Below are 12,682 nucleotides of genomic sequence, written 5' to 3' on the forward strand. Positions count from 1 at the left end.
AAATAAATTTATGAGAGTTAATTTGAAGCAAGGAAAAAAATTAAAAAAATTTATAATAGGGCAAAAAAGAAAAAATTGATAAGAGTGATACAGAAGAAAGAAAAGAGGGAAAATGAAGTAAAACATAAAAAAGGTAGAAAGCAAAAAAAAAAAAAAAGGTTTAAGGTATTAAAAAGAGGGAAAAATGAAGTTTTCGTGCTTTTATTATTATTATTATTATTTATTTATTTTTTTTGGTCTTGCACTGTTGATTTTGTGTATTTTTGTTGAAACCTACTACATATATATCCACCTTCTCCAAAGTAAATTTGGAAAAGTAATATTATGCCTAGTGGGTCCTGATGATAACGACAATACAACTACTCTTTTGCTTAAGACGCGTTATAGGAAATATTATAATGGCAAAAGTGCTTAATAAATTTTGACTTTGACATGTCATTAATCTTCTTCCTCATATTAAAAATAGAATTGTTTCACTATTTTTTACATTTAAAGTGGTTACTGTTTGAAATTTTTAACTTATTTTAACTTATTTTACTTTATTTTGAATTGTAATGAATATTTTTCAGTTTAGACTTATTTTATTTTATTTTATTTTAGTCTATTTAGTTTAATTTTAGAAATTTTTATTTTAGTTTCCCTTTCAAAATAATTAGTTTTCTCATTTATATAATGAATTTAGTGACAGTGGGCTTAATTGTAAAATTTTGAGCTGAAATGGGGTCAAAATGTAAAGAAACAAATCAGAAATTTAAAATAGAATTCGAACTAAACAAAGCCAAATCTAGAGAGTAAAAATAGAAGCCAAAGTCGCTTTGTGGCTGCCAAAAAGCCGAAAAAGCCGAGCAGAGGGAGCTAGAGATAATGGGAAGCCATGCGACGTGAAGCGTGCAAATTAGATGTTCTCTGCTTCTTTGTTTACTTGAACTCATATATCAGGGCGGTGCTGTACACACATGATCTGGTCCGTTAGTGGTGCGGATCACACGGCTACAAAAGCGACTTTAGCTTCGTTTTCTACTCTCTAGATTGAGCTTTGTTTAGGTCGAATTTTATTTTCTATTTCTTATTTATGTCTTTACATTTTGACCTCATTTTAGCTCAAAACTTTACAATTAAGCCCACCTGTCACAAATTCATTACATAAATGAGGAAACTACTTATTTTGGAAGGGAAACTAAAATAAAAATGACTAAAACTAAACTAAATAGACTAAAATAAAATAAAATAAAATAAGTCATAAATGAAAGTACTCATTACAATTCAAAATAAAATAAAATAAAATAAAAAACTCAAAATTTAACAGCTTAAAATGAACAAAAATAGTAAAATAACTCTAATATTAATAGAGTTATCAGGAAGAAGATTAATTACATGTCAAAGTCAAAGTTTATTAAGCACTTTTGCCATTATTATATTTCCTCTAACGCGTCTTAAGCAAAAGAGTAGCTGTATTGTCGCTATCATCAGGACCTACTAGGCATAATATGACTTTTCTAAAGAATTATTTGGTCGAAGGTTAAGGACAAATAAATAATTGGATCGATGTGGAGGAATTTCTACTTGATGACATTGCATTGGATTTAGTATACTTTTCAGAACATGTAGTGGTTAGCTATCCACATAAAAAAATGTACAAATGTTTTTTTTATTTTTTATTTTTTATTTAATGTAGGGAGAATGAGTGAAATGGCACAATAGAATAATTTTAAAACTATGTTTCAAACATTATTAAAAACTTAAAATGCCCTTAAACCCTCTCCTTCCAACCTTCCTTCTTCCCTACTCTAGTCAAGTCCATTATGACTCGCTCCGATGGCCGGTGGCTAGCTACTCCGACAACTGACTCTGATGACCAGTGACTAGTAAATACCGTATATAATGGCAGAGACGTAGCCATACCTTTAGTTCAGTGGGGGCACAAATATAGAAAAAATTTAGAAACTAACATGATATAAAATAATATAAAATTTATAATATTTTTTTCATTAAAATTTTATTAACGCTCTAGTTCTCATCATTTCATACCGTTACATAGTATATTCATTATCGATGCATCATCTTATAATATTATAATATTATGCATATTACAATATTATGCATATTACAGAAAAAAAATATTATACATATTCCAAACTATATCATATTATGATATAGATATCTAAATTTACATATCTTAAAACTGAAGTTAACAAGTTTGGAGAAGGTGGATATATATGTCGTCAGTTTCAACAAATACACAAAATCAACAGTGCAAAAAAAAAAAAAAAAAAAAAACACGAAAACTTCATTTTCCCCTCTTTTTATGTTAATATGTAGAAATTTACATACCTTAAAACTCTTTTTTTTTTTAAACTTTCTACCTCTTTTTATGTTTTACTTCATTTTTTCCTCTTTCCTTTCTTCTGTATCACTCTTTTCTCATTTTTATCTTTTTTGCTCTATTATATAATTTTTTTTTTAAATTTTTTTCCTTTCTTCAAATTAACTCTCATAAATTTATTTTCTCTCTAATTCTCTGTTAAAATAATTTATTTTTATACATTTCACTGTTTAATTTTTTTTTTAAAACCCTCTTCTCTATTGATGAAATACTTCGTCCCATGCCATTTTTTTTTTTTTGCTTTTATTTTTTTTGCCTTTCCTTCTTCTTTATTTACCTATTTCGGTCTTCATATTTGTTTTCTTTCACTTTTTATTCCATTTTCTTGTTGCTTCCCCTAATCTTTACTACATTACTAAGGGAGGATAAGTTTCTCACTTGGTATTTGTGAAACATTTCGCACATTCATGTGTGAAACATTGCGCAAGGGATTTCTTCCCCCCATCATTAAGTGAAACTTTTTTTTCAAAAAAAAAAAAATTTTTGTGCTCTTTTTTATACTTATTAGGCCTTTTTTTCCTTCCTTTTGTTTTAGATCTATTCCCCTTTAGTTCTTTTTTTGTTCACTCTTTTTTTTAACAATTTGTATAATCATTGTTTTAAATGAGTTAGCGCGTGATATATACCATTCTTTAAAAGAGAATTTGTTTTTCGTGGGAGCCGTGCGAAACGTTTCGCACGTTTCACCTCCCACGTTAACGCAATTTTTTTTATTTTTTGCATTAACTCTTTTTTTTCTTTGCTTCCTTTCCCCTTTTTTTCTTTTTCCCCTCCCTTTTTTTCCCTCTACAATACATTCTTTTTTTCCTTTTTCAAATGAGACCCTTATAATTTTTTTGGAAGGGAAATTAAAATAAAAATTGCTAAAACTAAACTAAATAGACTAAAATAAAATAACTCTAAAATTATAAGTATTCATTACAATACAAAATAAAGTAAACTAATTTTAAATAAGTTAAAAATCACAAAAACTGGCCACTTTTAAATGTAAAAAAAACAAAAATAGAGTTATCACATCCCAACCGCGGAAGATATAATTCCATGCAATTTCATCTTAGTCTTGAAATTTCTTAATCTCTATATTAAGTCCACAAAATCTCTGCCCCTCATAGGGGTCAAAACTTGTACAGAGCTTTCATTCTAAATATTACAAAACCCAGTGGAGATTGGCCCTTTTTTCCTTCTTAGATTTTATTCATTTTGTAATTGATCAGATGTCCATAATTGGCAAGGCTCCGCTTTAACCCTCAAATCTTTATCAAGTCCTATCAATTTGGTAAACTTCATTATTTTGAACTGATTTTAATTATATTTATAGTTTAAAATAACGCACTATATGGTAACCTACGAATGCCCTACCATAAAAGCTCCCAAAAAAGAGAAGTCATATGCATAAAAAACCTTTTAGAATAAAGGTTTATAATCTCAGTTGTGTAGTTAGAGATTTAATAGAGAATCAATACTTGTCTGACTATCATAATCGGCACAAAATGCAGGATAATTAGGAATTAATATAATGTATCCAACACCAATCCAAGCGCATATAGTGTAATAATTCATTTATACTTAAGAGAAAGATAAGTTCCCCTGAAAATTAATTCCCAACAGGATCTATTCCATTTGGAACCTGTATACCCTTTTTTCCATAGTAAAAGCCAATATTCATTTCCAATATTTTCAATATTGCCCCGAAATATTATTGATTAAAACAACAAGAGACTGAGTGTTAAGCGGTATCTCAATGATCATCACCGGTTTTTACGCTACAAAAATGGTCTGGTGGTTGTCTGAACGCAAAAGTGTTTACATTGAGTGAGAGAAACCTTTTTTTTTTTTTTGCTCGAGATTGATGACCCTAGTTGCTCTATAAAAAAACAAAAATATTAAGGACTTAACCCTAGTTGCTCTATAACAATTAATTAGCTATATAATTAAATACATAAATATTAAAAAACATTGTTACCTTTAAAATAATGATCTATGTCTTTGAGTTGTGGTCGGCTTCACTTCAGACGTACTGTCCCATTTTCATTGATCAATGGCTGATATTAAAAGAGGTAGTTTTGACATTTTCTAAATAAATTTAACAGAGTTTAGGTGAGGGGTGCTTCTGTGATTAGTTTCAGTCAAGGGAGGCGACTGTAATATTGATAAAATACAGAAGGAGTCATTATAATAAGCATTTTTTAAAGTAAATATTATCCCACTGACAAACATTTCTAGCTCCGTGGCTTGACAAAAGATTATATAAAGGTAATTATTTTCGGATATCTAATTTTTCATATTTAAATAGGGAACACAGTCACATGATATGGCCATTCGTTTTTAATATAACTCGTTAAGATTTTAATTATATTCTTCTATTGAAAACGCGTGAGTGGAGATAGAACGCACAAGGAAGTCTCTCAAGCAAGTTTATTTTAAGGTCATCTTGGTGTGCCTGCAACTTCTTCTCAAGCTTTAGGCTTGCTTTTATAAAACTTTGCTTCTCAAAGGCGTCAAGTTGCTAAGAGAGCTTTCATTCTATTTGTTGATATGGATGATTATGGTGTTTCTCTTTCTTCTCCTTCCTCTATTTGTGAGAAATACGATGTCTTTCTCAGTTTTAGAGGTGAAGACATGCACGATAACTTCATAAGCCATCTTTCTGCTGCTTTGAAACGAAAGCGGATCAAGATTTATATCGATGAGGAAATCCTTGAGAAAGGAGACGACATCAATCTTGCACTTCCTGAAGAAATTCAGAAGTCCAAGATTGCGATAATCATTTTCTCAAAAGATTATGCTTCGTCAACCTGGTGTTTGCGTGAGCTCGAACATATACTCAAATGTCGCCGAGACAATGGACAGATTTTATTACCTATTTTTTACAGAGTAGATCCATCTGATATACAGAAACAAAAAGGAAGTTATGCGAAGTCATTCATAGAGCATGAAAATCGTTTCAAGGACACCATGGAAATGGTTGATAAATGGAGAGTTGCTTTAACAAAATCAGCTGATCTATCTGGATGGAATTCACAAGTCACAAGGTATTTGTTTTTTCACTCATGTTTCTACGGACAGTATTTACATAAACGTAATGAAGGAATACATGCACACCAACTTTTTTCTAGAAGCGTCTGAATCTCTTTGTTGAATTGTTGCAGAACAATATCCGAGTAACATCTATCATTTTGCTAGCAATTGAAACTATTCTTCAGTATACATTTTTTTTTTTGCTATAATTAAACATGTTAAAATACTTATCTTTTAAGATTAATATGGCTGTTATTTAGTTTGACACATTTTGTTAATTGCCAGTCATTTGTTCAAAGTTAAATTGCGAGCGTAAACGTAATTAAAATTTATAGAGAGCTAACCTAATAAAACAGACACCCATTGACCGAAATATTCCACTTGAACACTTTGAGATATTTGAAAAATTAGAAAGACGCCACTTCCGTTCATTTTTTTAATTACGAATTGAAGTACCCCTCTACAGGTCAGATTACATATCAGTAGTGTATGGTGTTTTTTGTTTTTTTCAATAGTGTTCGGGTTTTTTTTATGAATATATATGTGTGTATATATATATATATATATTTTGAATGATGGGAGAGGATGGGTTTTTATATGAATATATATGTATATATACATTTTTGATTGATGAGAGAAGATAACTGATATTAAATCTTATTATCAAAATCAACACAAATGAGTTTTAACTGTTCATTTCACGCTCACGACCACAACTTGCACTCTAATGGTTAAAAGGAAAAAAAGGACATTCTCTCAAGAATATCATAAGGTAAGGTTATCAAAGTTTTGTTGATTCTCTCAATAATGTTAAGAACAATGAAATGAAAGAGAAACTCTATTTAGAATAACTCAATTCGACTTCTTCTCGAATGAAATAATATTAGACAATATTTTATAGGACTACAAACTTATATTCCGTATTCATGATTCGACATTAAAATTAAAAAGCCTTTCAGATCAAAAGCAAAAAAATTAAATTCAAACTCTTAGAATTGATTTGTTGACTTTGGTGTTGCAGAATGCTTAGTGTCATTTTGCTAGCGATTGAAAGAATTCTTATATAACCGCTAGTTTTACGGGCTTAGCTTAGGCATGTCCCTGTTAGTGAAAAAAAAAATGTTCTTTATCTTGCGTGCTTTTGTAATTACAAAAATTTTATGCAAACAGGCTGTGGGAATTATCATTTTTCATGAACATAAGGGATTGTTATTTTAGCTGCTAGATTATTTTTTAACATTTTAATCTAGAAGTGTCGACATTAAAAATTTATAGCATGCAACACAAAAATGCTTCCCATTACAATTCAGACTATTGACATTAATTCAGTGGTTAAAACAATAGTTTCTAGCGGTAGTAAAAAAGAGTAGCTCACACTGTAAAAATTCTAAAATATATTTGAAATTTTATTATTAACTCTAATTGATTCTCAGTATGAAAATAGATTAAAAATGTATGCTAATTCAATTTATAGTTTGCGAATTCAATTTATAGTTTGAGTTAAACTTATGCATGTATAACATTTACATTTTCATGTATAAAGGTGTAAATTTGAATAAATACAACTAATTAATAAATTACGCCGACTCATTTTGGTTGTGATAGAAAGTGGACACGGTTGATGAAAAAACAAGTTTATATAAGACTTTTAAACTGTGGAAACCCTAGGATATTTATTAAAAAATTTCCTCCTCATATTCGGACTCTCCATCATGAGGTGTAGAGCTCAAATTCCCCCACTTCAAGTTAAAAAAATAATCACAATAATAACTAAAATACCACAACTTCTTACACAAAATATAATTTAAAATCCATGCCAATATAAGGCTGTTTATATTCCAATTTGGAATAAATAAGTAAACAATACTCAGAATCTAACTTGGATAAAATCAAAAGGTTTAAATGTATATTATAAAAAAAAATTTAACACATAAAATATAAAAATATAAAATAAAACTAATTTTACAAAACTCTATGCATGGGAATAAATTGTTTATATTTGTAGATATGAAGTTCACTGCATAATGCTTCAAAAATAAATAAATAAAATAAAATCATTTAATGATTGTTTGGTCACTGTAAAATATGCTGGAGCAGATGTGAGTATATCATTGAAACGACTAAAAGGGAAATATAATCATATAAAATATTAACACTTTTCTAACATGGCTAGTACAATGTCATGCACACATAAAGAAACGAACATTACATTGTGTAAATTATAGGAAACCACATTTTGGCATGTTACATGATCACCACTTTAAATGAACGCAGAAAATTAAACTGGTTACTACTAATTTGTACTACATGTATCAATTTACTCAATCTAGTAGTTATTACTAATGATCTTGTGAATGAATTGTTCTGGTACTAGTTCAATATTATTACGTATATTGAGCCAAATCTTCTTCATGTAAAACCTGCTTTATTTAGATCGGAAAAATCGTACGGTTTTATGAAACCATGTGCTATGACTCGAATCCGTAGTCAATCCTATTTCCGATAGGAACAGTTGACAATTGAATAAAAAATTTACCATTATTTTCGTATCTGTAATAGTGCGAACGACCGATGTAATTAAGATTTAATACTATTGTTTTAAGAATTAAAACTCGGATAACTCTATTACATATATTTTTTATATATATTTTAAAAGCTATTTCCTATAGTAACTGTTAACTTTCTTTCTTATATACAGGCCCGACACTAAGTTAATTGAAGAAGTTGTTGAAGACGTGTTGAAAAAATTGCAAAGTACTGTCTTGTCAAGTGCTGATGGTTTGAAGGGCATGATTGGAATGGAAAAACGCTGTGAACAACTTGAATCACTATTAAGTATTGGGTCAGCAAATACTCGCATAATAAGCTTGTGGGGAATGGGTGGCATAGGCAAAACAACCCTTGCCAATGCAGTATATGGTCGATTCTTTTCTCACTTTGAAAGTTATTGCTTTCTCAAAAATGTTAGGGGAAAATCCGAGGAAGTACATGATGGATTAGAGAAATTACGAAACAAGCTCTTCGCTAAGTTGTTGGGGGAAAAAGCAGTTGATTTGGAATCGCCATCTTTGCTAGAAATCATCAAAAGGAGGCTCAGGAAAATAAGGGTTCTTATTGTTTTGGATGATGTAAGTAAATCAGAGCAGTTAGAGCATTTAGTCGGTGACGGTGACCTTTTTGCGTCTGGTAGTAGGATTCTCCTGACGACAAGAGATCAAAAGATCCTTAGGATTAAAGGTAGCGATGAAGTCGAAACATCTGAGTACGAGGTTGAGCAGTTGAATGATAGTGAAGCTCTTGATCTTTTTAATTTTACAGCTTTTGATGGAGGAAAGCCTCCCACATCAGAATACGCGGAACTATCAAAACAGGCAGTGTCTTATGCTGGATGCAATCCGCTAGCTATTAAAGTTGTGGGTTCTGAGCTTCGTTCGCTTCGTGAGCCCAACAAAGAAAAATGGAAAATGACCATGAAGAGATTTAAAATGTCCCCTCCTGCTGATATTAGCGAGGTGTTAAAAATAAGTTATGAGGGACTGAAGAATGATGAGAAAAATATCTTTCTTGATATTGCATGTTTCTTCAAAGGGATGTGTAGAGATTTTGTACAAAACATTCTGAATGCGTGCAGTTTTTCTGTGAGTACAGGGTTAGATAATCTTATTGGTAAGTCTCTCATAACTATTGATCCTCGAGGTAACAAGCTTCAAATGCATGACTTGATGCAAGAAATAGGTCGGGACATTATTTGCCAAGAATTTGAAAAACAAGAAGCACGCAACAGATTATGGATCGCTGAACATATTATTCATGTCCTGGAGAATAATATAGTAAGTGTCGATATTTTCAAATATAGATCATTTTAGAATTGTGTCAACTTTCTATTGAGAAAAAATGCAACAAAAAAGAATGATGTTTAATAGTTAATTTAAATGTATGTTTCATTGATATGTAACACCTTGTTAGTATTTACTTTATGATGATCATTAAACTCTTTCTATCTATACTTGTGGTAGTTTATTCCATGTCATCTGTATGTTGATATATACTATTTATTTATTTATTTATTTATTTTTGATAGGGGACTGCAAATGTTCAAGGAATATTCCTACATTATTAAAAAATTGATGAACACATACACTTGGAGCCTACAATTTTCGAAAAGATGTGCAATTTGAGATTGCTCAAAATCGATAATCGAAATATATACCTTCCACGTGGTCTACAGTATCTTCCCAATTCGCTTCGATATCTTGAGTGGAATCAATATCCTTTGGAATCTTTACCACCAAATTTTAAGCCGAAAAATCATGTTGACCTGAAGATGCATCGTAGCCAACTTAAACAACTTTGGGATGGAGGCCAGGTATATACCTTCAATTTGTTTCATTGAACCAAATTTATAAAGTAAAGTCTCGTTATTCTTGTCATTTCTTTATGGTACAGGTCCTTAAGAAGTTAAGAGGCATTGATCTAAGTTACTCTCATAACTTGACTCGAATTCCAGATGTTTCTGCTTCTCCAGACCTTGAGAGGATAAATCTTGAGGGTTGTGTAAGTTTGCTTGAAATTCCTTATTCACGGATTCAGCAAAATCTTAACAACCTTATTGATGTCAATTTGAGAAACTGTAACAACCTTCGAAAAGTTCCAGATAGAATATTTGACGCGGCATCCCTGAGAAGTCTTACTCTCAAAGGTTGTTCTAATCTTTACACTCTTCCAACAATGATTACAGCTAGGAGCCTGGTGTCTTTAGATTTAAGTTCAACTGCAATAGAGACTTTATCAGTTGATTCTCTCCAGAATCTTTCTGAATTGTGTCTCGTTAACTGCGAAAAACTTTCCAATCTAAGTGGTTTGAATAACCTGAACTCGTTGAAATGTCTTCACTTACAATACTGCTCAAATCTCAATAAGCTTTCAGAGCTTCCAAGTAATATTGAGGATTTGAATATTCGTGGGACGGCAATAAAAAAACTGGACTTCCCATCAATTGAGAATTTTAAACTTAGGATACTTGAACTATCTGATTGCAGCAGTCTTGAAAGTTTACCACCTCGCATTTTTGAGTTGAGGTTTCTTGGTTCTCTTTTTCTCTTTCGGTGCACAAAGGTGAAGAACCTTCCGGATATCCCCAAACCAATGGAAAGCTTAACATATCTTTGCATAGCCAAAACAAAGATTGGAAAGCTTCCCTCGTCATTTGGAAATCTAATTGGGCTTCGCTTTCTAATAGCGAATGATTGTGAATATCTTGAATTTGACCCAGAAATCATCTTTAACATGCCTAAGCTTGCGACTCTCGAACTTTTTAACTGTCCAAAACTTGGAAGTTTTACTTTCCACGGGGTAGATTTGGTAAATATTCTTGTTAAATGCTCTAATTTAAAGAAAATCCCTGAAAGCATCAAAGACGCTTCTAAGCTGAGAAGACTTCTCTTGAAAGATTGCCGTGATCTTCGTTCTATACCGGCTCCTCCGATGAGTCTAGAATCTCTTGATGCAAGTGGATGCACATTGTTGGAGGAGGTGTCAATATCAGAAAGAGCACTCACACAAGAGTTTGAGAACAATTATCCCATTACAAAGAGTGCTTTAATACTCTATGATTGCTTGAAATTGGGTCAAAAGGCACTGGACAACATTATAACTGAATTCCGGCGTAGAGTTTTGCGCATGGCTACCCGATTTGCATCCCTAGAACATCAGGTATGCCTTGTTTCTTTTGTGGTTAGAAACGGAAAAAGAACTAATTATTTATGCAAACGAAATAAATGACTCTTCTCTTTTTCTATGTTACAGGAAGGATATCCTATAATTCGTACGTGTTGTTGTCCTGGAAATGAAATTCCAGAGTGGTTCAATCATCAATCAGAGGGACGTCGGATTGAGATTATGCTTCCCCATAACAACTTCTTGGGTTTTGTGCTGTGTGCTGTAGGGGACACTTACAAAGATGCTGAGTACTTGGATTTAGTCTGTGAATTACAATTGCAGGGGAGGAACTACAGTCGCATCTCGTTTGACGAACATTCGGAGTTTAGTTGTGAATTGCCAACTGGATCAGTCTCAGATCATTTGTACATGTGGTTTGAACCTCAAGACTATAGTGAACATAATTACACCGATGAAGTAACTGTGTCATTTGAATTTTCATTCATTGAATACGATGAGGCAGGAATTCTTGATATTGTGTCTCCAAACTGTCAAGTGAAAAAGTGCGGGATCCACGTTCTATATAGCAAAGATTTAAAGAAATGCAATTTAACTCCTTCTGAGGCAAAAGTAAGTTGGATTTAAGTTTGATGGTCTACCTAATTTTTAATTAATTAGAACGGAAAAGGATAATATTAGTGAAAATTATTATTGCTTTCTTATCCATGTCTCGATTTTTTTTTTCTTTTTACAGGAGAAGGCAAGAAACAAGTCGGCTGCAACCCTTGACAAGTCTAAATCATCAGGCCCGACTGAGACGGATGAATTTACAACCCTCGACTGAGAAGGATATCCAACACTCGAAAATTTTAATCAACTATAAAAAATATATTTAAACTAACTTTATAAGTCTTTTTTCTGATCAAATAGAAAAAAAAAAAAAAAAAAAAAAGAACGTGTGTTGAGGTCTTGAATAGAGAGGGTGGCAATGTTGTAATTATGTTTTGAAAATTCCACCAGGTTTTAAGTGTGTTTGAAAGAATTAAGGCCCCGTTCACTTCACGAATTCGAATTTAGAATTCGAGTTTTGCTACAGTAAAAAACTCATAGAAACAGTCACATCTAACTTTTTTACTACAGTAAAAAGTTCTCACATAGCTCATAGAAACAGTCACATCTAACTTTTTTGCTACAGTAAAAAGTTCTCACATAAAATTACATCTCAACTCGAATTACAAACTAGAATCAACGAACTAAACGGGATTTAAGATAACACTTGTCAAAAGATAAAGATGTCATCTAAAAAAGAGTTTGTATTTAGCATTCTTCTTTTTTTAATGTCATTTACAATGAGGTTTTATAAAATTTGTTACAACACACAATTGATAGTTTTTAACACTTTTTTTAAACGCAATTCAATTTTATTTTCATTTTAAATTACAATTTATTTAAATATTCAAATAATGGTTCGAATCACAATTTAAATCACTATGATTCACACTAAATCTTACAATCTGGAAGGCGAGGCCTAAATAATTATTTTTTATTGGTGGCTTAACTTTTTTAATTATTAACTATGACATTATTATTTTTTTCATTTTTGATAATTTCAATTTGTCTATT

General features: G+C 31.3%; 1 protein-coding gene across 1 annotated transcript; it reads left to right on the forward strand.

The window, feature by feature from the left end:
- The first annotated feature begins 4,918 nt into the window (after positions 1–4,918).
- LOC112090448 (disease resistance-like protein DSC1) lies at positions 4,919–11,903 on the forward strand. Its single transcript, XM_024161778.1, has 5 exons — positions 4,919–5,415; positions 8,100–9,231; positions 9,848–11,113; positions 11,207–11,689; positions 11,814–11,903. The coding sequence occupies exons 1-5, from the start codon at positions 4,919–4,921 to the stop codon at positions 11,901–11,903; spliced, it is 3,468 nt and encodes a 1,155-aa protein (XP_024017546.1).
- The last annotated feature ends 779 nt before the right edge of the window (positions 11,904–12,682 follow it).

Source organism: Morus notabilis, unplaced genomic scaffold (genome assembly GCF_000414095.1).
Source record: "Morus notabilis unplaced genomic scaffold, ASM41409v2 Scaffold841, whole genome shotgun sequence".
In the NCBI taxonomy this organism is placed as follows: Eukaryota; Viridiplantae; Streptophyta; class Magnoliopsida; order Rosales; family Moraceae; genus Morus; species Morus notabilis.

Coding starts and splice junctions, on each gene's coding strand:
- LOC112090448 (XM_024161778.1), top strand. CDS start 4,919: ATGGATGATTATGGTGTTTCTCTTTCTTCTCCTTCCTCTATTTGTGAG. Junction 11,114..11,206: donor TTGCATCCCTAGAACATCAG/GTATGCCTTGTT, acceptor TCTATGTTACAG/GAAGGATATCCTATAATTCG. Junction 11,690..11,813: donor TAACTCCTTCTGAGGCAAAA/GTAAGTTGGATT, acceptor TTCTTTTTACAG/GAGAAGGCAAGAAACAAGTC.